Genomic DNA, 26990 nt, shown 5'->3' on the forward strand with positions numbered 1-26990 from the left:
AGGAAGGGGTATAGAGTATAAAAGCAGGCGTCTAATGTTGCAGTTGGTTAGACCACATTTCAAGTACTGCGTCCGTACTACCGGAAGGACGTGGAGACCCTGGAGAGAGTGCAGAGGAGGTTTACCAGGATGCTGCCTGGTATGGAAGGTCAGCTATGAGGAGAGATTGGGCAAATTGGGGCTGTTCTCCCTGGAAAGACGGAGAATGAGGGGAGATCTAATAGAGGTGTATAAGATTATGAAGGGTATAGATAGAGTGAACAGTGGGAAGCTTTTTCCCTGGTTGGATATGAAAATCATGAAGGGCCACGGGCTTAGGGTGAGAGGTATAATCAGATGTTAGAGAGAGGTTTTTCACACAGAGGATTGTGGGAGCCTGGAATGCACTGCCAAGTAGGGTGGTGGAGGCAGGCACGCTAGCGTTGTTTAAGGCTTACCTAGATAGCACATGAGCAACTAGAAATGGAAGGATACAAAAGACTGTTGTAAATAAGGATCAAGAGCCTCATGACGTTCCTGGGAATCAATAGATTCCTACGGGCCGTCCAACGTATTGTATGGCTCACCTGTCTTACGTTTGAGCTTCTGGGGACCTTTCATGAATGTCTGTATAAGCTGTGTATGTTTATTGTTGCCTTTTTTTTACATAGGTGATTTTACACAGGTGATTCGGTCTGCCTTGTTGGCCACCAAGGGGCGTACACGCGGTGGGTCGTGCAAGGGCTGCTCTTGGATGTTGCTTCGAGAGTTGCCTAGTGCTTCACGTCGTTAGAGTACACTTAAACTGGACCAACTGACGGGCAACACGACAGCTCAGTGACTATCACTGTTTGCTGTGCAGATACATGGACCTGGGTCAGATCTCTGACTTGGGTCGGTGTCTGTGGGAGTTTGCACATTCTCCCCATGCTTGCGTGGGTTTTCTCCAGGTGCTCCGGTTTCCTCCCACACCCCAAAAACGTGCTTTTAGGCTGATTGGTGTAACAAATTGTCTCTAAATTAGACCTCCCTCAATCTGGCACACATATAATTCTCTAAATTTGCACACCTTTATGTGGAGTCCAAGAGGCTTAGGCAAAAGTCATAGGTAGAAGGAGGATTGGAATGAGGCACTCACTGAATGTTAAAATGGCGGTACGGGCTTGTTGGGCCGAAGGGCCTGTTCCCTGTGCTCTGTTCTTTGACCCCTCCGTAAACGCTGTCACGCCGCCCGGGGGCCCCCTCCGTAAACGCTGTCACGCCGCCCGGGGGCCCCCTCCGTAAACGCTGTCACACCGCCCGGGGGCCCCCTCCGTAAACGCTGTCACGCCGCCCGGGGGCCCCCTCCGTAAACGCTGTCACGCCGCCCGGGGGCCCCCTCCGTAAACGCTGTCACGCCGCCCGGGGGCCCCCTCTGTAAATAACTTCAGCAAGGCGTTCGATAAGGTCCCCCATGCAAGACATCGTGAGAAAGTGAGAGGGCATGGAATCCAAGCGGCTGTTGCCTTGTGGATCCAGAACTGGCTTGCCTGCAGAAGGCAGAGAGTGGTTATGGATGGATCTTTTTCAGCATGGAGGTCGGTCACCACTGGAGTGCCCCAGGGATCTGTTCTGGAACCCTTGCTGTTTGTAATTTTCATAAATGACCTGGATGAGGAAGTGGAGGGATGGGTTAGGAACTTTGCCGACAACATGAAGGTTGGTGGTGTTGTGGATAGTCTGGAGGGATGTCAGAAGTTGCAGCGTGACATAAATAGGATGCAAGACTGGGCGGAGAAGTGGCAGATGGACTTCAACCCAGATAAATGTGTAGTGGTCCATTTTGGCAGGTCCAATGGGATGAAGGAGTATAATATCAATGGTAAGACTTCGCAGTGTAGAGTATCAGAAGGACCTTGGGGTCCGGGTCCATAGGACTCTTAAATCAGCCTCGCAGGTAGAGGATGTGGTTAAGAAGGCGTATGATGTACTGGCCTTCATTAATCGGGGGATTGAGTTTAGGAGTCAGGAGATAATGCTGCAACTTTATAAGACCCTAGTCAGACCCCCCTTGGAGTACTGTGCGCAGTTCTGGTCGCCTCATTACAAGAAAGATGTGGAAGCTATTGAGAGGGTGCCGAGGAGATTTACAAGGATGTTGCCTGGTATGGGTGCCATGCCTTATGAGGATGGGTTGAGGGAAATCGGTCTTTTCTCCCTGGAGAGACAAAGGATGAGAGGTGACCTAATGGAGGTTTGTAAGATGTTGAGAGGTGTAGATCGGGTGGATTCTCAGAGGCTATTTCCCAGGGCTGAAATGGTCGCTACAAGAGGACACAGGTTTAAGGTGCTGGGGAGTAGGTATAGAAGAGGTGTCGGGGTAAGTTTTTCACTGAGGGTGGTGGGTGAGTGGAATCGGCTGCCGTTGGTGGTGGTGGAGGCAAATTCGATAGGGTCTTTTAAAAGACTTCTGGATGAGTACATGGGATTTAATAGGATTGAGGGTTATAGGTAGGCCTAGTAGGTAAGGATATGATCAGCACAGCTTGTGGGCCAAAGGGCCTGTTGCTGCTGTAGCTTTTCTATGTTCTAATACTGGCATGCTCCCCAGGGACCCTCTAAACTTTGGCATGCTCCCCAGAGACCCTCTGTAAATATTGGCACGCTCCCTGGGGACCCTCTGTAAATACTGACACTCTCATAGAATCGTAGAGGTTTACGGCATAGAATAAGCCCTTTGGCCCAACTTGTCCATGCTGTCCTTTCTGTTATCTGTGGGAAGTCAACAAAATCTCTATGTCTGTGCCCACCAGAACTATATGTAATTGCTGCAAGATGTCCTTATTCACCAACCCCCTTGCAATGAAAGCATCTATGCACTTAGCCTGTCATATTGTTTGCTGTTCTTCAGATCAGCTCTTTGTGAATTATGTAGACACCAAAAATGCTTTATTATAAACATTTGTTCATCTCTCATCTTAGAAATATTCTGCTTTCCCATGCTTCCTACCTAAGTGTGTAACTTCACACATTCGTTGGAAGATTCTCCATCTGCTAACTTCTTGACCACTCACTTTTCCTATCAGTATCTGTTGGCAGCCTCCTTGTCCTCACAGTTTACTTTCCCAACCAGCATCTCCAGCAAACCTGAATTCACTGCAGCCCGTCCCCTCATATGTTTCAGTTTACATTTATTTATTAGTGTCAGAAGTCTGCTTGTGCTAACATCGCAATGAAGTTACTGTGAAAATCCCCTAGTTGCCATAGTCTGGCACCTCTTCGGGTACACTGATGGCCAGACCATCTTTGGAGTGTGGGAGAAAACTGGAGCAGCTGGAGGAAACCCATGCAAACTTTGCACAGATAGTGACCCAAGTTTGGAAATGAACCCAGGTCCGTGACACTGAGGCAGCACAGGGAGGCACTGTGCCAACCTGCCACCCATATCCATTGAAAGTGGCACTGACCCCTGTAGCACTCCATTAGTTATGCCCTGTCACCTTAAAAATTATTCCTCTATTGTGTTTGGTCCTTCAACCATGACAAACCCAAGAGCAGCAGAGTAAAATTTACAGAATGGTCTGCCAAAGAGGGCTGAATGGCCTGGATGTGCACTGTTGTGTGTGCAATTCTGACATGTAGTACCATGGCCTTGTTCCATGTCAGTTGTCCTTGTGACATGCTCTGTCTGTTTAAAATATTGCTGGGACCTGCACCTTGTAACTTCATTGGAGTAGCCCTCTCTGACTTTCCAAATTATCTCCTCTTCTGGAATTTTGCAACTCTGCATACTTGGATGGTACATTTATATTATCTTTGTCAGGGAATCCATGAAGGCAGGCAGCAGCACCAAGCCTTTACGTGGCCTCTCCCATAATCCCTGATGCAATGTGGACTTTTTTATTGGTACACATCCCTAAGCTGAAACACATTCTTCAATGACATTGCTTTCTGTTTCTGTTTTTCCTAGGATCCTTTGATTGTCTTTACAAATTGAAACCTTCATGTGTTGTTAACTCTACAGAAAATTCCGGGTAACTCGAGTCAGGTCTGCAACAAAAATGGCTGAAGGCAGCAAGATTCCGACTGTGCCCCCATTCGGCAAAAGTACTGCAGCAGTACAAACCAAAGCAATGTCTCATCACTCGATGTCCAAAATCCATCCTCCTAAGCTTCATGATATGCATAAGCATCGCATGTCCTGGATCAGTATGTCGCGGTATAAAATGTCCCGTTTAAGTTTAACAGAACAAATACACACGGAATTGAGAGATCTGGGTGTAAGCATCATTCTGCCTGTGTTTTCTTCCCAAATGTATGTACTGAGAAAAATAGTCCAAAATCCAACAAACAGGTCCTGCATTATCGGGATTGCCGCACTGTCAGAGGGTCAGTGCTGAGGGAGCGCTGCACTGTCAGAGGGTCGGTGCTGAGGGAGCACCGCAGTTTGGTGCAGCAAGTCTGAGGGAGTTCTGCATTATTGAGTAGTCATTACTATGATTTCAACTACCTATTATGTTAACTCTCCCTTCTATTCCAATGAAATTTGGCTGGGTGTCTAAGGAATTGCAATTAAAATAAGAGAAACGGCTTATTTTTAACTTGTCAAAATCAGCAAAGTTTGCAATTGAAAAAATGAAACCAATCTGCTTCACAAATGCTTTTTAGGGAAGGAAATCTGTATTCCTTACTCGATCTGGCCTACATGTGACTCCAGACATACTTTTTACAGCCTTCTGAAAATGCTCACCAAGCCGTTCAATTCAAGGGCAATTAGGGAACAAATTGTGTCCTAGCTAGCAATGTGCATGTCCCATGTGAATGAATAAAAAATCTCAAGCTTCTGCCCTTCAGAGAAATCAGAGCTGATGTGTATCTTAATTGCTTCTATGCATCTTGGTTTCTTAATCCCTACAGTACAGAAGGAGGCCATTCAGCCAACTGAGTCTATACTGACAACAATCCCACCCCACTGTCTGCGGGAGTTTGCACGTTCTTCCTGTGATTGTGTGGGTTTTCTCCGCTCCAGTTTCCTCCCACATCCCAAAAAATGTGCTGTTAGGCTGATTGGTGTAACAAATTGTCCCTAAATTAGTCTTCCCTCAATCTTTCCCAATAGGTGTAGACAAAGGTCATGGGTAGAGGAGGGCACTCATGTTAAAATGGCACCGCGGGCTCATTGGGCCAAAGGGCCTGTTTCCCGTGCTGTGTTGTTCTTTGTTCTATGACCCGTGATTGTGCCAAGGTCAGTGCCAAGGGTCCCAGGGCAGGAGGGTACTAGACATCCTGGAGTGTTGGGAGATGGATGATTGCTGCATTGAATGGTAGACTCGGTGCTCCAATCTCCCAACGGAGAGGGTACCCCAACTTTGAAGGCGTCTTCATAGTCATAAAGGTTTACAGCATGGAAACAGGCACTTTGGCCCAATTTGTCCATAGCGCTTTTTTTTAAATGTCTTAAGATAATCCCAATTGCCTGCATTTGGCCCATAATCCCTCTATACCCATCATACCCATGTATCTATCTAAATGCTTTAAAAAATATAAAATTGTACCCACCTCTACTACTACCTCGGGCAGCTTGTTCCAGACACAGATTTAGATTGAGGAGGGCACACCCTTCTCCCAAGATGGAGAAAGATTTTTCTTTCCCACCCTACCTGCTCCTGTCTGCCTAAAAACAGAGCTGGGAAGGAAAAGCTCCTGAAGTGGTCACTTACAAGCCTTAATTTAGGCAAGGATGGGTTTCCTGCTGAAGTGTGAATTGAACCTGGATTTGGTTGGACAGGTTCCCAGCAGGAATCCAATCCCATCCCATCTCCTGGCATGTTCCGCCTCAGAACCCAACTTGAGGGGAGCATAAAATTCTGCACATATTAGTCATTTTGTGATATCAGTGATATCAGTCTTCAAATGTAGATTTTCTCCACCTGATAGCATTATTAACTTGTGTTTTCTTTCCTCTACAAACATGCCTGATCGATAGGCCGTTGAGATAATGATCGGAATGATTGAGATGCTGTTTGGCATTCCACTTATATTTTCAGAGAGCTATTCGTACTCTGCGATTATCGGAGCCCCTTGGTTCACTGGGGTCTGGGTAAGTTGATTGTGCAAAGTACAATTGAAAGGAATAGTGCAACTGAAAATATAAAGGGGTGGGGGAAGCAGGGGCAACTTGTGAAGTGCTCACCTACCTGCATCTAATAGAGAATTAAAATTATTCAGGATTACTGATAGAACATGGAGAAGAGAGCTCTACTATGAAAAGGATATAAGGTTAAGGGGCATAAATAGTTACAAATGAAGTCATGCGAGGCACCAAACTTGATTCACGCATGCAAAATTTTGTGTTTAAGTCCTAAATGAGACCAAACATTTTGACTGACAATGCAGTACCATACACCTCATTTCTCAAAACAGTGTCTCCATCCAGTTTAGACCAGTAACTCCTGACTGCATCTTATTTCATTACATCACCATCTTCAATGCCATCTCACAACTGATTATTTCAGTATCTCTCTATGGTGTCTGTCTGGATTAGATCAGTATCTCCATATGGTGTCCCTCTGGATTAGATCAGAATCTCTCTATGGTCTCTCTCTTGGGATTAGATCAGTATCTCTCTGTGGTCTCTCTCTGGATTAGATCAGTATCTCTCTATGGTGTCTCTCTGGATTAGATCAGTGTCTATCTGTGGCATCTCTCTGGATTAGATCAGTACCTCTCTATGGTGTCTCTCTCTCTCTCTCTGGATTAGATCAGTACCTCTCTTTGGCGTCTCTCTGGATTAGATCAGTACCTCCCTATGGCGTCTCTCTGGATTAGATTAGTACCTCTCTATGGTGTCTCTCTCTCTCTGGATTAGATCAGTACCTCTCTATGGCATCTCTCTGGATTAGATCAGTATTTATCTGGATTATTTTACTTAGTTACAACAGCAACTCATGCTGAATTTCTCAGTCTAGATGTGATCAGTATCATTCAGTGAGGCATCAATATGTGTGACACAAGATACTGGAACTGCTTTTGGGAGTACAGACATGCCATCTAACAGCTACATTTGTCTCTTTTACAGTACGTGATATCAGGATCCTTAACAATCAATTTAATATATTCCAAAACAACTGTCAGTGTAAGTATTTGATTTAGTAACAAGAATCATCTGATTCTGTCAGCAGCAGGAAGTGTGTGGGTTGGGAGAAGTTAGTTTACCAGGAAACCAAACCTTTCTTGATATCGGGATGAACTTTAGGAATCTGTTTCCAGCATTTTCAAGGCAGATAATACCTCAGTCGCCTGCTAAATGACCACAATTTTGCAATTAAACTTTGCCCCCAAGTAACTCCCACAGTGAAAATTGAGCATGCTTGCTTTTCCAAAAGTATATGAGTGGTGTTGACCTGGCGCCCTTCACTTCTTCCAGGCCTTACTGCTTTCACTTTCTTGAGAACAATTCATAATTTCACTTAGTTTGGGTGCTGGTAGCAAACACTAATGCCAAGGCTGAACGTGGCAAACAAGCCTGCAAAGAAAATCGACTGAAGCTTGACAGTGGACAGTGGGGAAGGAGGAACTGGAAGCAGGACAGTGGAGATAGGATCTGTCAGGAAGGGTGGGAGGCTGTCCTAGGAAGGAAAACAGATGTCCTCAGCATGTTTCGAAGGGTACACTAAATGTGCTGATTGAAACCTGCACCAGACTCCTCTGACACCTGTAAATAGCATTGTCATTTCATCCATGCCTCACAACCTCTGCTTGGAAGCAATATAAAACATGCGATCACTAGGATGCAGTCATAATACTTTGCCACTTGCTCCCAAAACAGGTCTTACCTGGCACAGAGCTCTTTCAGGCAAAAACATGGAGGTGTCCATAGGGAGGAATAATAGAAGAACACCCTGTCACCCCCAAAAAAAGCTCAGCCAGCAGTTTTACTGCCCATCCCTAATTCCCCTTGAAATGAAGGTGAGCAACGTTCAACTGCTGCGATCCCTGTGGTGCAAATGCACTGTTGGGAAGGGTGTTCCAGAATTTTGACCAAGCGACCTTGAAGTAACGGCTGATATATTTGCAAGCCAGGATGGTGTCTGTTGGAGGGGAACTTCGATGTGGTATTCCTGTGCACTTGCTGCCCTTGTCCTAGATGGTAGCAGTTGTGGTTTTGGAAGGTGATGTCTATGGAGCCTTGGTGAGTTGATGCAGTGCATTTTGTAGATGATCCACACAGCTGCCACTTTATTGGTAGTGGATGGGTTGATTTTTGAAGGTATTGGATGAACAGAGTGTCGATCAAGCGGGGCTGCTTTGTCCTGGATGTTCCTGAGTGTTGTTGGAGCCGCACTCATCCAGGCAAATGGGGAGCATTCCATTACACTCCTTGTCGATGGTGGACATGCTTTGGGGAATAGGGAAGTGAGCTAATGGCTACAGTATTCCTAACCTCTCACCTGCTTTTGTAGCAAGAAGTCTCACAACACCAGGTTAAAGTCCAACAGGTTTATTTGGTAGCAAATGCCACTAGCTTCCGAAGCGTTGCTCCTTCGTCAGCTGAGTGGGAGTTCTGTTCGTAAACAGGGCATGTAAGACATATACATTTTATATATATATATATATATATATATATATTACGTGAACAGAACTCCCACTCACCTGACAAAAGAGCAGCGCTCTGTAAGCTAGTGGCATTTGCTAACAGATAAACCTGTTGGACTTTTTTCTTACTGTGTTTACCTCAGTCCAACGCTGTGACTGCTTTTGTAGCCACAGTGTTTACATGGCGAGTTCAATTGAGTTTCTGGTCAGTGGTGACCCCCAGGATGTTGATAATGGGGATTCAGCAATGGTAATGTGAATGAGTGACTGTTGTAGGAAATAGTCATTCACGAGTGATGATTGTGTCCTGATGACTTTTTGGATGGTGGGAAGGGAGACATCTCCAAAAGATCCCTTTGAACATAAGAACATAAGAAATAGGAGCAGGAGTAGGCCATCCAGCCCCTCGAGCCTGCCCCGGCATTCAATAAGATCATGGCTGATCTGTCGTGGCTCAGTTCCACTTTCCCGCCCTCCCCCCATAACCCTTAATCCCCTCTCTTATCAAAAACCCATCAACCCGCGTCTTAAAAATATTTAGCGAAGCAGCCTCCACCACTTCAACGGGCAGAGAATTCCAGAGATTCACCACCCTTTGAGTGAAGAAGTTCCTCCTCAACTCTGTTCTAAACCGCCCCCCCTTTATCTTGAGGCTGTGCCCCCTAGTCCTACTATCTTTTTTGAGCGGGAAGAGTCTCTCCACCTCTATCCTATCCATCCCATTCATCATCTTATACGTCTCAATGAGATCTCCCCTCGTTCTTCTAAACTCTAACGAGTACAAGCCTAGTTTATTCAGCCTCTCCTCATAGCTCAACCCCCTCAACTCCGGTATCAGCCTAGTAAACCTCCTCTGCACTCCCTCCAAGGCCAAAATATTCGGAGACTTGTCATTTGTTTGTGGCTGGGCAAGACCTTGCCCTCCATTATTCCTGCAAGTATCAGAGACCTTAGCTGTCACTTCTTCCACTGGCTGTGGACCTATTCCGGTGTTGTGCTGACTAGATTATAACCTTGAGCCTACTGTAGAATGTGAATCATACCAAGGTGACAGTCCCAATGCTGGTGGAGGGGCAGGGGAACGCTGTAACAGTGCAATCTCTCGAGCGTTTTGAATTTGCTTGGAAATTGAGTCCCAGAAAGAAGAGGGCAGAAAGCTACTTATAATATTGGGCTTGGAAATCCTGAATGATTCTCCAGGGTGGATTGGAAAACAAAAACCAGAGAATGCTGGATACCTTCAGCAGGTAGGGTAGCATCTATAGAGAGAGAAATACAGTTAATGTTTCGAATCCATAAAACATTATATGGACTCCAACATCTGTAGTGTTTTGTTTGCATTGGATTGTAAAATGTTGGCCTCCTGTTAACTCTGTGTTGCTTCTTGTTCTGTTCCCAGAAATGGATCATACTCATCATACACATAATCACTGGGCACTTCTCAGCAGTAGGCTGTGTGATATTTAACCTTTCGCTTTTTTACTTGCCAACAACTCCATTCAACTTTTTTGTGGTAAGTTTTCCTGGATTCAGTATCAGACTATCAGTGACGAGAAGCTAGAACAAACGTGTAAGCAAATTTCTGTCTGTATTAATAAGAAGGCAGTAATAGTAGGAGACTTTAGTTATGCCAAAATCAATTGGGATTTTAACAATATAAGGGACACTGAGGCAAAAGAATTCTCGCAGTGTCCCCAGGAAATTTTTCAACCGATTAGTGACAAACCCAATGAGAGGCGATGTAATTCTAGATCTACTCTTGGGGAAGTAATGGGTGAAGTGACACTTAGCAATGTATCGAGGATAGTGATCACAATTCAGTTAGATTTAGCACTGCCATAGAAAAGGACAGAGATAAAGATGGAGTCACTGTTTTAAACTGGGGGAGGGCAAGTTTTAGAGGACTGAGAAGAGACTTGGCTGAGGTGTTCTGGATAGAACTGGTAGGAGATAAATCAGTTGAAAACCAGTGGGGAGCACTAAAATATGTGATCCTGAAATACAAAGCGTACAAAATAGACATGTCCCCTCCAAAACTAATAGTGGCGCCAAATCTAGACCACCCCCATTGTCTAGAGGAATACAGGGGAAGATCAAACTGAAAAAGAAAGCATACAGCAGGTGCAAAGAACTAAGCACTACACATAATCTAAACAAATAGAAAATGCAGGGATGGAGTAAAAAAGGAAATCAAAGAGAGGGCATGAAAAAAAGTTTAGCAAGTAAAGTTAAAGAAAACTGCATGTTTTATCAATTTTATTAACGGTAAAAGTTAAGGAAAAAATGGGACATTTCAGATGACAAAGGGAACTTGTGTGTAGATGTAGATGCTGTGGGAGGGTTTTAAATGAATATATTATCACTGTTAACAAAGGAAAGGGATGGGGCAAATTTAGTCATCCAGGAGGAACACTGAGCTATTGGATGGATTAATCATAAAGAGAGAGGAAGTACTCGAAAGGATTGAATCTGTGAAAGTTGCTAAGTCTCCAGGACCTGATGGACCATTACCGAGGCTGCTGATAGAGATCAGAGAGGAGATACCAGATGCTCTGAGGATGATTTTCTAATCCTTACTAGATGCAGGGGAGGTACTGGAGAGATCATAAAATCCTTACTGTGCAGAAGGAGGCCATTCAGCCCATTGAGCCTGCACTGACAAGGATTCCACACAGTCCTATTCCTGTAACCTCACATATTTACCCTGCAAATCCCCCTTAAATTAATGGACAACTTATCACAGCCAATCCATCTAACCCGCACATATTTGGAGTGTGAGAGGAAACCCACCAAGACATGACAGGAATGTGCAACTCTAGCGGAATCGACCCCTGGCACTGTGAGGCAACAGTGCTAACCACTATGCTACCATGCTGCCCTATAGTGCAAATGTAGTTTCACTAAGAAAGGAATTGAAGGAAATGCCAAACAATTATAGGCCAGTTTTTCTTACTTTGTTGGTGGGTAGATTAGTTGAATCTATCCTGAGAGATGGGATTAACTATCACATAGAAAGGCATGGATTAGTCAAGAATGGTCAGCATGGATTTGTTAAAGGAAGGTCTTGCTTCACAAACTTGATTGAACTGTTTGAGGAAGTGACAAGGTTGATAAAGGTAGTGCAGTGGATTTCAGTAAGGTGTTTGACAAGGTCCCACATAAAATAAAGGCCAGTGGGATACAGAGTAATGTGGAGAATTGGATCCAAAGTTGGCTTAGTCCCAGGAAGTAAAGGGTAAATGCCCTTACGAATGGAAAGTTGTTTCAAGTGGTGTTCTGCAAGGTTGGTGTTGGGACCTGTGCTGTTTGTGTTATATGTTAATGATTTGGACATGAATGTGGAGGCACAATTGCAAAATTTGCAAACGACACGAGTGGCCAAGTAGTGGATAGCAGGTTGTAAATATTGCTATAATCTACAAAACAATATGGATGGGTTGGTGAAGTGGGCAGTAAAATGGCAGATTAATTTAACATAGATTTATGTGAGGTAATGCATTTAGGGAGGTCAAATGGTTATAGGGAATACACAATAAATGGAAGTGTACTAAGAGTGGTAGATGAAGTGAGAGATAAGAACATAAGAACATAAGAAATAGGAGCAGGAGTAGGCCATCTGGCCCTTCGAGCCTGCCCCGCCATTCAATAAGATCATGGCTGATCTGTCGTGGCTCAGTTCCACTTTCCCGCCCTCTCCCCATAACCCTTAATCCCCTCTCTTATCAAAAACCCATCAACCCGCTTCTTAAAAATATTTAGCGAGGCAGCCTCCACCACTTCAACGGGCAGAGAATTCCAGAGATTCACCACCCTTTGAGTGAAGAAGTTCCTCCTCAACTCCGTTCTAAACCGCCCCCCCTTTATCTTGAGGCTGTGCCCCCTAGTCCTACTGTCTTTTTTGAGCGGGAAGAGTCTCTCCACCTCTATCCTATCCATCCCATTCATCATCTTATACGTCTCAATGAGATCTCCCCTCATTCTTCTAAACTCTAACGAGTACAAGCCTAGTTTATTCAGCCTCTCCTCATAGCTCAACCCCCTCAACTCCGGTATCAGCCTAGTAAACCTCCTCTGCACTCCCTCCAAGGCCAAAATATCCTTGCGCAGGTGCGGCGCCCAAAACTGCACACAGTACTCCAGCTGCGGCCTCACCAATGCCCTATACAGCTGCAGCAAGACCTCCCTACTTTTATATTCAATCCCCCTCGCTATGAAGGCAGTTCAGATCTTGGTGTGTAAGTGCACCAATCCCTAAAGGCAGCAGCTCAAGTAGGCAGGATTGTAAAGAAAGCATATGGAATGCTCTTCTTCATTGGCAGAAGTACAGAACATTAAGGATATAATGTTGGAACAGTATAAAACACAGGTGAGGCCACAACTGGTGTATTGTGTGTAGTTCTGGTCACCACATTACAGGAAGGATGTAATTGTTCTGGAGAGAGTGCAGAGGAGGTTTACAAGAATGTTGTCAGGGCTGAAAAAGTGTAGTTATGAGGAGAGATTAGAGTGGTTAGGGTTATTTTCCTTGGAACGAGGAAGGCTGAAGAATGACTTGATAGAGAAGGGAGAAAATAGAGTGGACAGGATAAAATTATTTCCCTTGGTGGCAAATTCGAGAACCAGGGAAAATAGATTCGGGATAAGTGGCAGTAGTTGTAGAAGGAACATGAGGAAGGACTTTTTTTTTTACACAGAGCGCGGTGGGTAGAATTTGGCCTGAGTTGATGGTAGAGGCAGAGATAATAAAAAAGTACCTGGTTCTGCATCTTAAATGCTGTAAGCTACAAAGCTATGGACTGCTGAAGGAAGGTGGGATTAGATAGGGCACTTGGGTGTCCTCAGGCTGGCATGGACAAGATGGGCTGCATGACCTCCTTCAGTGCTGTAATTTTCTATGGTTCTATGACCATGTGTCGGTGTGTGTTTAAAGATTAATGGTGATCACTTGTTGTATTGGTTTGCAAATGTTGGAATGATTTTAATTTCCTTAAAGCCCTTACTCAGTGTTAGTCAAAGTACTAAAGTTGCTTCAAGCTTTGAAGTGATTGTGGTGGATGATGTTACATAGAAACATAGAAGATAGCGGGAGGAGGCCATTTGGCCTTTCGAGCCTGCTCCTCCATTCGTTACAATCATGGCTGATCATCCAACTCAATAGCCTGATCTTGCTTTCTCTCCATAACCTTTGTTCCCATTCACTCCAAGTGCTTTATTTAGAACCCAAGGGAATAGGGGAGATCCTAAATTAATACTTTGCATCAGTATTCACAAAGGAGGGACGTGTTGACTGGGAGTGTCTCAGAGGGAGCTGTTGACCCGTTAGAATCTCCATTACAAGGGAGGAAGTGTTAGGTTTTTTTGGGGAACATTAAAACTGACAAATCCCCAGGTTCTGATGGCATCTATCCTAGGCTGCTCAGGGAGACAAAAGATGAAATTGCTGGGCCTCTGACGGAAATCTTTGTCTCTTCACTGGACACAGGTGAGGTCCCTGAGGATTGGAGGATAGTGAATGTGGTACCATTATTTAAGAACGGTAGTAGGGATAACCCGGTGAGCTTGACATCTGTGGTAGGGAAGTTGTTGGAGAGGATTCTTAGAGATAAGATGTTTGCGCATTTAGAATGGAACAGTCTCATTAGTGATAGACAGCATGGCTTTGTAAGAGAGAGGTTGTGCCTTAATAATTTGGTAGAGTTTTTTGAGGAGGTGACAAAAACGGTCAACAAAGGAAGGGCCGTGGATGCCATCTATATGGATTTCAGTAAGGCATTTGACAAAGTTCCTCATGGCAGGTTCGTTAAGAAGGTTAAAGCTCATGGGCTACAAGGAGAGGTGGCTAGATGGGTAGAGAACTGGCTTGGCCACAGGAGACAGGGTAGTAGTCGAAGGGTCTTTTTCCGGCTGGAGATCCGTGACCAGTGGTGTTCCGCAGGGCTCTGTACTAGGACCTCTGCTATTTGTGATATATATAAATGATCTGGAAGGTGTAACTGGTGTTATCAGCAAGTTTGCAGATGACACGAAGATGGCTGGACTTGCGGATGGCTATGAACATTGTCAGACAATACAGCAGGATATAGATAGGCTGGAAAATTGGGCAGAGAAATGGCAGATGGACTTTAATCCAGATAAATGCAAGGTGATGCATTTTGGTAGAACTAATGTAGGGGGGAGCTATACAATAAATGGCAGGGCCATCAAGAGTATAGAAACACAGAGGGAGCTAGGTCTGCAAGTCCACAAATCCCTGAAGGTGGCAGCACAGGTGGTAAAGAAGGCATATGGTATGCTTGCCTTTATAGGACGGAGTATTGAGTATAAAAGCTGGAGTCTGATGTTGCAGCTGTATAGAACGCTGGTTAGGCCATATTCCGGTTCTGGTCGCCGCACTACCAGAAGGACATGGAGGCTTTAAAGACAATGCAGAGAAGGTTTACCAAGATGTTGCCTGGTATGGACGGGCTTAGCTATGAGGTGAGATTGGGTAGACTGGGTTGTTCTCCCTGGAAAGATGGAGAATGAGGGGAGACCTAATAGAGGTGTACAAAATTATGAAGGGTATAGATAGGGTGAATAGTGGGAAGCTTTTTCCCAGGTCGGAGGTGATGATCACGAGGGGTCACAGGCTCAAGGTGAGATAGGCAAGGTATAACTCTGATATCAGAGGGACATTTTTTTTACACAGAGGGTGGTGTGGCCTGGAATGCGCTGCCAAGTAGGGTGGTGGAGGCAAACATACTGGCATCGTTTAAGAATTATCTGGATAGACACATGAGCAGCCTGGGAATGGAGGGAAACAAACGAATGGTCCAGTTGGACCGATGCACGGCACAGGCTTGGAGGGCCGAAGGGCCTGTTTCCTGTGCTGTACTGTTCTTTGTTCTGTTCTATCTAGCCATGTCTTAAATTCATTCAATGTTTTGGCATCAACTACTTCCTGTGGTAAGGAATTCTACAGGCTCACCATTCTTTGGGAGAAGAAATATCTCTTCACCTCATTCCGAAATGGTCTACCCTGAATCCTCAGACTGTTACCCCAATTCTGGACTCCCCCCACCACTGGGAATATCCTCTGTGCATCTCTGTTAGAATTTTATAAGTCTCTATGAGATCCCCCCTTATTCGTCTGAACTCCAGTCCCACCATCCTTGGATTTGGCCTGATAAACCTTCGCTGCACTCCTTGAGTCCAAGAACATCCTTCCTCAGAAAGGAGACCAAAACTGCCCACAATAGTCTAGGTATTGCCTCACCAAGGCCCTGTATAATTGCAACAACACATCCCTGCTCTTGTCCACAAAATCACTTGCGATGAAGGCCAACATGCCATTTTCCTCCTTTACCACCTGCTGCACCTAATACTTACCTTCAGTGACTGGTGCAGAAGGACACCCAGGTCCCACTGCACACTCCCCTCTCCCAATTTACAGCCATTCGGGTAGTAGTCTGTGGTCTTGTTTTTGCTTCCAAAGTGAATAACCTCACATTTATCCAAATAATAGTTATATTATGCCACTCATTAGCCCACTCATCCACCAAGTCCAGATCATTCTGAAGGATCTCTACATCCTCATCACAGTTCATCCTCCCACCCAACTTAGTATTATCTGCAAATTTTGAGATGTTACATTTTGTTCATTCATCCACATCATTAATATATATTGTAAATAGCTGGGGTCCCAACACTGATCTCTGTGGCATTCCACAAGTTTCTGCCTGTCAATTTGGAAAGCGCCCATTAATTCCTACTCTGCTTCCTCTCCACCAACCAGTTTTCTATCCATTTCAATACAATTCCCCAATCTCATGCGCTTTAATCTTGTATGATAATCTCTTGTGCGGGACTCTGTCAAATGCTTTCTGAAAGTCCAAATTTACCACATTGACTGGTTCACTCCGTCCACTTGACTAGTTACATCTTCAAAGAATTCCAACAGATTTGTCAAGCATGATTTTCCTTTCATAAATCCATTCTGACTCTGTCCAATGCTGCCACTGCTTTTTAGATGCTTTGCTATAAAGTCCTTGATAATGGATTTGAGAGAAAGTTCCTGACACAAAAAGTAGTCAAGGTCAAAATGTTGTGTGACTTTGAGAACAAATTAGATATAGTTCTTGGGGCTAAAGGGATCGAGAGATATGGGGGAGAGGGGGAATCAGGATATTGAATTTGATGATCAGCCATGATCAAAATGAATGGCGGAGCAGGCTCGAAGCACCTCCTGTGTCTTGTTTCTACAATGGATTTGAGTTACATAAGAAATAGGAGCAGGAGTAGGCCATCTAGCCCTTCGAGCCTTCCCCGCCATTCAATAAGATCATGGCTGACCTGAAGTGGATCAGTTCCACTTTCCCGCCCTCTCCCCATAACCCGTAATTCCCTTGTCTGTCAAAAACCTATCTACCCGTGACTTAAATATATTTAGCGGGGTAGCCTCCACCACTTCAACGGGCAGAGAATTCCAGAGATTTACCACCCTTTGAGTGAAGAAGTTCCTCCTCAACTCCATTGTATATTGTACTGAACATTCTGCTGAGGTTTTCTCCCCCAAATCTCAGGCTCCCCTCTACTGTAGTTAGAAGCTGACCAGTGCCCCCTCTTGTTCCATGCAGGCATCACCAATGATCATTGTAGTATTCCTCATGCTCTTCTCTGTAGTGGAGTTCTTCATATCTGTTTTAGTTTGCTATCTTCACATCAAGCTCTTACGCTCACGAAATTGGTAAGAATTGAAAAGTGGCAGCATACTTCAGGAATGGGTCGCCAAGCCCGTGGAGCACTAATCCACAAAGTGGAGAATCTGCACAAACTGTGATTGTTCTCCTCACAGCAAAGAAGGCTAAAGAGGAAATTTAATCAAAACTTTCATAATCATGAAGGTTTTTGGATCTAGTAAGTAAAGAAGGAATCATTTCCAGTGGTGGAAATATTTTAAAGATAGTTGGTGAAAGAGTGTTTTGAAAGAGCCAGCAAATCAATGAGGGTCAATGGCCCCCCTCCACACTGTGCCATAATGGTCTTTTTTGTAACTTATGACCGAAATGGAGCAAAGGAAAGAAGCTCGTTGTTTGACACTGAGTGTCCTGAGATGTCCCACTGTTAACCAGCAAGTCTGTACCCCTCAGGTCATCACTGAACTTTCAACAACTTTTTTAGCTTGACACTTGGACTCACTGACCCCTATTTATGGTCAAAACCTTCACCATGACTGAGCATTTCACTGTATTTGGCTTTTACCACCTCCATTTCATCATTCATCCAGCGGGATTGCAACAGTGACTGGTAGTGCCCAGCACACAGGGATTGAACAAACTCAGGATCCTAGTTTCCCTTTCCATCTCTGTGGTTGTACCAATGTCCTGTTACCCATCCTGTTCTCCATCTTACTCTTAGCAGCTGCATCTCTCCCAGCCAGTCTTACCTGCTCGCAGTCAGTTCAAAACTAGCCTTGGAGTAATTTCTTACTGGCTGTTTCACCATCCTCTGTAGAACTTGTGTAAACTGGACTACAAATCATGTTGGTGCAGAGATATGGGAGCTCCTGAGCATCTCCAAAAAGCACCTGCCCCTCTTCTCTGGCCTTAATATGGCAGTGGTGTCCAGCTAATCTACACTACCCCACCCCCCGCTGAAATTTATGTACCGTTGTAATAATTAATAATTATCAATGCTAATCACAGTGTTGAATATTTATTTTTTGTCAATATGTGCAGAAACTGATTGTGACTGAAGGTGACTCTACTTTCTCGTATCCTTTCATTTCCCTTAATTCCCAAAGATCTTTTCAACTCCACAACAGAAAAACTTCAGGTGTCGAAAATACAATGACGAGACACAGTTAATCTTCCATGTTGCTGACCTGTTATCAGAATTCCATCTTGAATACGCTCAATGACTGAACAGTGGGTAGATTTCTGAAGATTCACAACCCTCTGAATGAAGAAATTTTGCTCACCTCAGTCCAAATGGCAGACCCCTTATTATGACCCTACACTTAGAAATAGAAACCCTACAGTGTAGAAAGAGGCCATTGGCTCATCAAGTCTGCACCAAACACAATCCCACCCAGGCTCTACCCCCATATCCCTATATATTTTACCCACTAATCCCTCTAACCTACACATCTCAGAACACTAAGGGGCAATTTTATTAGCATGGTCAATCAGCCTAACCACACATCTTTGGACCGTGGGAGGAAACTGGAGCACCGGGTGCTGTGTGGAGTGGGTCGGAGGGTGGTTTGTGGTGGGCTGGGGTACACTTCAAAGGATGTTATTCAGAGACCAATTCCCCTTCTAAACTGTGTCATGGCCTATGTACTGGACCCCAACTACCCAAGGCCCCTCAATCTCCACATAACTGCTACACCAGTGATAATTTTCTGGAATGGGGGAATTGACAGAACTACAGATTAGTTTAACAAATCTCAGATTGTCTTTTATCAGGATTAGAAACTAGCATGACTCTTATCCCATGTAGATATTGCAGATGCATGGGATTGAGGGTGATTTAGCAGTTTGGATCAGGAATTGGCTAGCTGATAGAAGACAGAGGGTGGTAGTTGATGGGAAATATTCAACGTGGAGTTCAGTTACAAGTGGTGTACCTCAAGGATCTGTTTTGGGGCCACTGCTGTTTGTCATTTTTATAAATGACCTAGATGAGGGTGTAGAAGGATGGATTAGTAAATTTGCTGATGACACCAAAGTTGGAGGAGTTGTAGACAGTGAAGATGGATGTTACAAGTTTGCAGAGGGACATAGATAAGCTGCAGAGCTGGGCCGAGAGGTGGCAGATGGAGTTTAATACGGAAAAGTGAGATGATTCACTTTGGTAAGAGTAACAGGAGTACAGAATATAGGGCTAATGGAAGGACTCTTAGTAGTGTTGACGAGCAGAGAGATCTCGGGGTACATGTGCATAACTCCCTGAAAGTTGGCACCCAGGTTAATAAGGTTGTTAAGAAGGTGTACGGTGTGTTAGCTTTTATTGGTAGAGGGATTAAATTTCGGAACCGTGAGGTCATGTTACAACTGTACAAAACTCTGGTGCAGCCACACTTGGAGTATTGTGTACAGTTCTGGTCGCCGCATTATAAGAAAGATGTGGAGGCATTGGAAAGGGTGCAGAGGAGGTTTACCAGGATGTTGCCTGGTATGGTGGGAAGGTCTTATGAGGAAAGGCTGAGGGACTTGGGGTTATTTTCATTGGAGAGAAGATGGTTATGAGGTGACCTGATTGAGGCATACAAGATGATCAAAGGATTAGATAGGGTGGACAGTGAGAGCCTTTTACCTTGGATGGTGATGACTAACACAAGGGGACGTGGCTTTAAATTAAGGGGTGGTAATTATAGGACGGATGTCAGAGGTAGGTTCTTTACTCAGGAGGGTAGTAAGGTCATGGAATGCCCTGCCTGCAGCAGTTGTGGACTCGCCAACTTTAAGGGCGTTCAAATGGTCAGTGGATAGGCATATGGATAACACTGGAATAGTTTAGGTTAGAGGGTCGTTAGATTGGTTCCACTGGTCGGCGCAACATCGAGGGCCGAAGGGCCTGTACTGCATTGTAATGTTCTACGTTCTATTGCCAAAGCTCACCTCAATATTTCTCAAGATCTTCTGTGGTGGAATTTGAGATCTTTTGTTTGTTGTCCTCATACCAAAATCTTATGCTCCAAAAAATGGTCAGAATAAATACCATAACCTTGTCGTGAACATTTCCTCGAGTGAGACAAGGGACTTACTTCAAGTGGAGATGTAATTGTTCTTAGAGGAGAGAAGGTTAAGGGGTAGATTTAATTGGGGCATTCAGAAACCATGCTGGGTCTTCCAATAAAGAGGAAATGTTTACAGTGGCAACATTATTTATAAGGTGAAAGAGTTGAGAAGTGTGCCCAGTGAATGATCAAGCAATTCCAAACAGGAGTGAATGAAAAAGCTCCCTGTCCACTAAGTTTCACTAATTAACTCATCCTGTACATAGCAGTGTGCTATCTATCTGTGTACTGCCTCATTTCTCCTGGTTGCCCCATCCTATCTGCCCCTACCACAACCAGTGAAACATACACAAAAGGTAGCAACAGTAGGAGGCCATTTGGCCCATTGACTCTGCTTCGCCTTTCAATGAGATCATGACTGATTTGATAATCCTCAACTCCCACTTTCTTGCCTTACCTCCATAACCCTCGATTCCCTCACTGATTAAACATTTGCATCTCAGGCTTGGACATACTGAACAATCCAGCCTCTACAGCCCTTTGCGGTAAGGAATTCCACAGGTTCACTACCCTCTGAGAAGAAATTCCTCCTCATCTGTGTCTTCAATGGAACCTCACAACTCATTCTGCCCTCTGATCCGAAAGTCTCCCACAAGGGGAGAAACAACCCCCCTGACGTTCCTACAGGTCTCAACAGCAGCGATGGTAAGGTGATAAGGGGAAATCTAACTGAAAGCTACTCTCAAATTGAGACCGAAAAATCAGTATGGACAGTGCTTTCTCATGTGAATAAAATTTAATAATTTAGATGTAAAATTGAACACTGTTTTGGTTGGAGGCCATCCCTCCTGGTGAAAATACAGTATGAGACTGCTGCATACAGTGCTGTCTCCTTTTGATAGAAAAAAAAGCCTCTTTGATCAAACCAAGTACAAGCAAGGGCCTTAGTGGAGGAATTATTTCTTCCTCACAAAGGCAAAAGGATTCAACTTGTTCCCTCCAATCTTAGTATTCTTCACTATCTTGCCATATGGCCTCTAACACCCATCCAGCTTGGAGACTTGGGCAAGGCTGTATATAGAGACGCAGAGTGCCAATTATCTTGAGTCTCTCTGGTGGCCTTCCTGTCTTCCTGGCTCTTTCAGTGATGCCCAATTTTAATGGTGAGTTGTCAAATGTTTATGGGAGCTCATAACTAAAAGGATCAAAATGGAAATTGCTTACAATTTTTCTTAACAAGTACACAGCACAACTTCACACAAACCTCCTCTCCCTTCAGCCTAACCTCAACATATTCACAGTTGAGCCTGTGAACCACAGGACAATGCTCAGCATTCAACATGCAATTTTAACATAGTAAAAATGTTTCAAGATGCTTTACACAGTTGCACCCTGAATTGCCTCAGGAAATGTGAGGACATGGCCAGAAGCTTGGTCAAGAAGTAGATTTTAAAGAACATCCAAAAGAGAAAGAAAACTGGAGAAACTCAGGAGTGGTAGTATCTGAAGGCACAACTGCCATTAAAATCAGGAATGTGCAGGATGCCAGAGCTGGAAATTGCAGAGATCTAAGAGATACAGAAATAGGGAGGGATGTAGGGACTGATGGAGGCTACAGATATAGGGAGGTTTGTAGGGGCTGGAGGAGGTTAAAGAGATATAGGGGCTGGAGGAGATTACAGAGAAAGGGGTGTAGGAGCTGGAGAAGGTTATAGAGATAGGAAGGGTTGTAGGAATCGCAGGAGGTTTTAGAGATAGGAGGGGTGTAGTGGCTGGAGAGAGTACAGAGACAGGGAAGTTTGTAGAGGCTGGAGGAGATTACAGAGATAGGGTGTGGTGTAGGGGTTGGAGTAGAATATAGAGATGGAGGGGTGGAGTGATTTGAGGAAGTTAACAGATCTGAGGGTTGCAGGAGGTTACACAGAGAGGGGAGCAGGGGCTGGAGAAGGTTACAGAGATAGAGGGGGAAGTAGGGGCTGGAAGAAGCTACGGAGATAGCAAACTTAAATGGCTAGAGAAGGTTACATATAGGGAGGGATGTAGGGGCTGGATGATATAGCGATAGGAAGGATTGTAGGGATTGCAGGAGGTTACAGAGATAGGGAGGGTTGTAGGGACTGGAGGAGGCTATAGCGATAGGGAAGGTTATCAGAATTGTAGGAGATTACAGAGATAAGGAGGGGTGTAGGGGTTAAAGGAGTTTAACATAGGATTGCAAGAGGTTACAGATAGGAAGGGGTTCGGCTGGAGGAACTGACAGATTGGTAGGGATGTGGAGGAGTGCCCCAGGGGTCGGTGCTGGGGCCTCAGCTATTTACCATTTATATAGATGATCTGGAGGAGGGAACCGAGCGTATGGTGTCGAAATTTGCTGATGACACCAAGATTGGTGGAACGGCAAATTGCGCGGAGGGTGTGGAGAGTCTGCAGAAGGATCTAGATAGGCTGGGCAAATGGGCCAGGAACTGGCAAATGGAATTTAATGTTGGCAAGTGCGAGGTGGTCCACTTTGGTAGGAATAATGGTAGGAAGGACTATTACTTACGTGGCGAAAAACTGCAGCAGGCGACGGTGCAGAGGGACCTCGGGGTCCTTGTGCATGAGTCGCAAAAACCCAGCCTGCAGGTGCAGCAGGTGGTCAGGAAGGCTAATGGGATGCTGGCCTTCATAGCGAGGGGGATTGAATATAAAAGTAGGGAGGTCTTGCTGCAGCTGTATAGGGCATTGGTGAGGCTGCAACTGGAGTACTGTGTGCAGTTTTGGTCGCCGTACTTACGCAAGGATATTTTGGCCTTGGAGGGAGTGCAGAGGAGGTTCACTAGGCTGATACTGGAGTTGAGGGGGTTGAGCTATGAGGAGAGGCTGAATAAACTAGGCTTGTACTCGTTAGAGTTTAGAAAAATGAGGGGAGATCTCATTGAGACATATAAGATGATGAATGGGATGGATAGGATAGAGGTGGAGAGACTCTTCCCACTCAGAAAGGACTAGGGGGCACAGCCTCAAGATAAAGAGGGGGGGCGGTTTAGAACGGAGTTGAGGAGGAACTTCTTCACTCAAAGAGTGGTGAATCTCTGGAATTCTCTGCCTGTTGAAGTGGTGGAGGCTGCCTCGCTAAATATTTTTAAGACACGGGTTGATGGGTTTTTGATAAGCGAGGGGATTAAGGGTTATGGGGAGAGGGCGGGAATGTGGAACTGAGCCACGACAGATCAGCCATGATCTTATTGAATGGCAGGGCAGGCTCAAAGGGCTAGATGGCCTACTCCTGCTCCTATTTCTTATGTTCTTATGAATGAAGGAGGTTACAGAGATAGGGAGGGCTGAAGGAAATTACAGAGATAGGGAAGGTCTGGAGGAGGTTAGAGATGGGGAGGGTTTTGGGACTGGAGGTGGTTACAGAGATAGGAAGGGCTGTGGGAAGTACAGAGATGGGGCTGCAGGAGGTTAGATAGGGAGGAGTGTGCGAGCTGGAGGCAGTTACAGGGATAGGCAGGGGTGTAGAGGGCAGAGGAGGTTTCAGAGATAAGGAGGATTGTAGGGTCTGAAGAAGGCTACAGAGATAGGGAGAGTTGTGGGGGCTGGAGGAGGTTACAGGTACAGGGAGAGGTATCAGGGCTGGAGCAGGTTACAGAGACAGGGTGTGGGGGCTGGAGGGGTTACAGAGATAAGGAGAGTTGTAGTGGTTGCAGGAGGTTACAGAGATAGGGAGGGGTGTAGAGGCTGGAGGAGATTACAGAGATAGAGAGACATAAAGAAGAACAGAGAGATGTATGACATGTATAAGCAACAGGGAGCAAATAAGATGCCTGAGGAATATAAAAAGTGCAAGAAACTACTTCAGAAAGAAATCAGGAGGGCTAAAAGAAGACATGAGGTTGCTTTGGCAGTCAAGGTGAAGGATAATCCTAAGAGCTTCAACAGGTATATTAAGAGCAAAAGGATAGTAAGGGATAAAATTGGTCCTTTTGAAGATCAGAGCGGTCGGCTATGTGTGGAACCAAAAGAAATGGGGGAGACATTAAATGGGTTTTTTGCATCTGTATTTACTAAGGAAACTGGCATGGAGTCTATGGAAATAAGGCAAACAAGTAGGGAGGTCATGGAACCTATACAGATTAAAGGGGAGGAGGTGCTTGCTGTCTTGAGGCAAATCAGAGTAGATAAATTCCCAGAACCGGACAGGGTATTCCCTCGGACCTTGAAGGAGACTACAGTTGAAATTGCAGGGGCCCTGGCAGATATATTTAAAATGTCGGTATCCACGGGTGAGGTGCCAGATGATTGGAGGATAGCTCATGTTGTTCCATTGTTTAAAAAAGGCTCAAAAAGTAATCCGGGAAATTATAGGCCAGTAAATTTGACGTCAGTACTAGTAAATTATTGGAAGGAGTACTAAGAGATAGGATCTACAAACATTTAGATGGACAGGGACTTATTACGGAGAGTCAACATGGCTTTGTGCATGGTAGGTCATGTTTAACCAATCCATTAGAGTTTTTCGAGGAGGTTACCAGGAAAGTGGATGAAGGTAAGCAGTGGATGTTGTCTACGTGGACTTCAGTAAGGTCTTTGATAAGGTTAGTTAGGAAGGCTCAATCGCTAGGTATACATGGAGAGGTAGTAAACTAGATTAGACAACGGAAGAAGCCAGAGAGTGGTAGTGGAGGATTGCTTCTCTGAGTGGAGGCCTATGTCTAGTGGTGTGCTACAGGGATCAATGCTGGTCCATTGTTGTTTGTCATCTATATCAATGATCTGGATGATAATGTGGTAAACTGGATCGGCAAATTTGCTGATGATACAAAGATTGGAGGTGTAGTGGACAATGAGGAAGGTTTTCAAAGTTTGCAGAAGGATTCAGATCAGCTAGAAAAATGGGCTGAAAGATGGCAGATGGCGTTTAATGCAGACAAGTGTGAGGTATTGCACTTTGGAAGAACAAACCAAGGTAGAACCTACAAGGTAAATGGTAGAACACTGAAGAATGCAGTAGAACAGAGGGATCTGGGAACACAGATACATAATTCCCTAAAAGTGGCGTCACAGGTAGGTAGGGTTGTAAAGAGTGCTTTTGGTACATTGGCCTTTATAAATCAAAGTATTGAGTATAAGAATCGGAATGTTATGGTGAGGTTGTATGTATCGGGCAATGGGACCCTGTGTAAGAACCTCTCCAGCTATGTCGAGGGAACCCTGAAACCCATTGTACAAAGAACCTCCAGCTTTTGTCGCGACACTACGGACTTCCTACGGAAACTCAGCACACAATGAGCAGTTGAACCAGGGACACTCTTCGTCACAATGGATGTCTCGGCGCTCTACACCAACATCCCCCACGACGATGGCATCACTGCAACTGCCTCAGTACTCAATGCTGACAACAGCCAGCTTCCAGATGCAATTTCACCTTCAACAACCAGTTTTTCATCCACACGCGGAATGGCCATGGGGACCAAATTCGCACCTCAATATGCCAACATCTTCATGCACAGGTTCGAACAGGACTTCTTCACTGCACAGGATCTTCAACCGATGCTATACACTAGATACATTGATGACATTTTCTTCCTTTGGACTCATGGTGAACAATCACTGAAACAACTATATGATGATATCAACGAGTTCCACCCCACCATCAGACTCACCATGGACTATTCCCCAGAATCGGTTGCATTCTTGGACACCCGCATCTCCATCAAGGACGGTCACCTCAGCACCTCACTGCATCGCAAGCCCACAGACAACCTCACAATGCTCCAGTTCTCCAGCTTCCACCCTAAACACGTTAAAGAAGCCATTCCCTATGGACAAGCCCTCCATATACACAGGATTTGCTCAGATGAGGAGGATCGTGACAGACACCTCCAGATGCCCTCATAAGAACAGGATATGGTGCTCAACTCATCGATCGACAGTTCCAATGTGCCACAGCGAAAAACCACACCAACCTCCTCAGAAGACAAACACGGGACACGGTGGACAGAGTACCCTTCGTTGTCCAGTACTTCCCCGGAGCGGAGAAGCTACGACATCTTCTCCGGAGTCTTCAACATATCATTGATGAAGACGAACATCTTGCTAGGGCCATCCCCATACCCCCACTTCTTGCCTTCAGACAACCGCACAACCTCAAACAGACCATTGTTCGCAGCCAACTACCCAGCCTTCAGGAGAACAGTGACCACAATACTACAACAACCTCTGCAAGACGTGCTGGATCATCGACGTGGATGACATCATCACACGTGAGAATACCATCCACCAGGTACACAGTAAATACACTTGCAACTCGGCCAACGTTGTCTGCCTAATACGTTGCAAGAAAGGATGTCCCGAAGCATGGTACATTGGGGAGACCATGCAGATGCTACGACAACGGATGAATGAACATAAGAACATAAGAAATAGGAGCAGGAGTAGGCCATCTAGCCCTTCGAGCCTGCCCCGCCATTCAATAAGATCATGGCTGATCTGTCGTGGCTCAGTTCCACTTTCCCGCCCTCTCCCCATAACCCTTAATCCCCTCTCTTATCAAAAACCCATCAACCCGCTTCTTAAAAAGCGAGGCAGCCTCCACCACTTCAACGGGCAGAGAATTCCAGAGATTCACCACCCTTTGAGTGAAGAAGTTCCTCCTCAACTCCGTTCTAAACCGCCTCCCCTTTATCTTGAGGCTGTGCCCCCTAGTCCTACTGTCTTTTTTGAGCGGGAA

General features: G+C 45.1%; 1 protein-coding gene across 3 annotated transcripts; it reads left to right on the top strand.

Moving 5' to 3' along the window:
* The first annotated feature begins 2805 nt into the window (after window positions 1-2805).
* On the top strand, window positions 2806-26663 carry LOC145351992 (uncharacterized). Of its 3 annotated transcripts, none has more exons than XM_080201849.1 (5): window positions 2806-4238; window positions 5945-6058; window positions 7037-7093; window positions 9953-10066; window positions 25771-26663. In XM_080201849.1, the coding sequence occupies exons 1-5, from the start codon at window positions 4020-4022 to the stop codon at window positions 25822-25824; spliced, it is 558 nt and encodes a 185-aa protein (XP_080057975.1). In that variant the 5' UTR covers window positions 2806-4019; the 3' UTR covers window positions 25825-26663. The 3 variants fall into 3 exon arrangements, with proteins under 3 accessions (XP_080057975.1, XP_080057973.1, XP_080057974.1); XM_080201847.1 differs by lacking the exon at window positions 25771-26663 and adding an exon at window positions 18335-18762; XM_080201848.1 differs by lacking the exon at window positions 25771-26663 and adding an exon at window positions 17169-17866.
* Window positions 26664-26990: the final 327 nt, after the last annotated feature.

Source organism: Carcharhinus amblyrhynchos, chromosome 13, assembly GCF_965287045.1.
Source record: "Carcharhinus amblyrhynchos chromosome 13, sCarAmb.v2.hapA, whole genome shotgun sequence".
Classification (NCBI taxonomy): Eukaryota; Metazoa; Chordata; class Chondrichthyes; order Carcharhiniformes; family Carcharhinidae; genus Carcharhinus; species Carcharhinus amblyrhynchos.

What these genes read in the sequence shown, in the direction of transcription:
- LOC145351992 (XM_080201847.1), top strand. Translation starts at nt 4,020, where the DNA reads ATGGCTGAAGGCAGCAAGATTCCGACTGTGCCCCCATTCGGCAAAAGT. An exon ending in CGGAATTGAGAGATCTGGGT is followed by an intron (nt 4,239 to 5,944) that starts GTAAGCATCATT and finishes CCTGATCGATAG; the next exon opens with GCCGTTGAGATAATGATCGG. An exon ending in ATTCCAAAACAACTGTCAGT is followed by an intron (nt 7,094 to 9,952) that starts GTAAGTATTTGA and finishes TTCTGTTCCCAG; the next exon opens with AAATGGATCATACTCATCAT.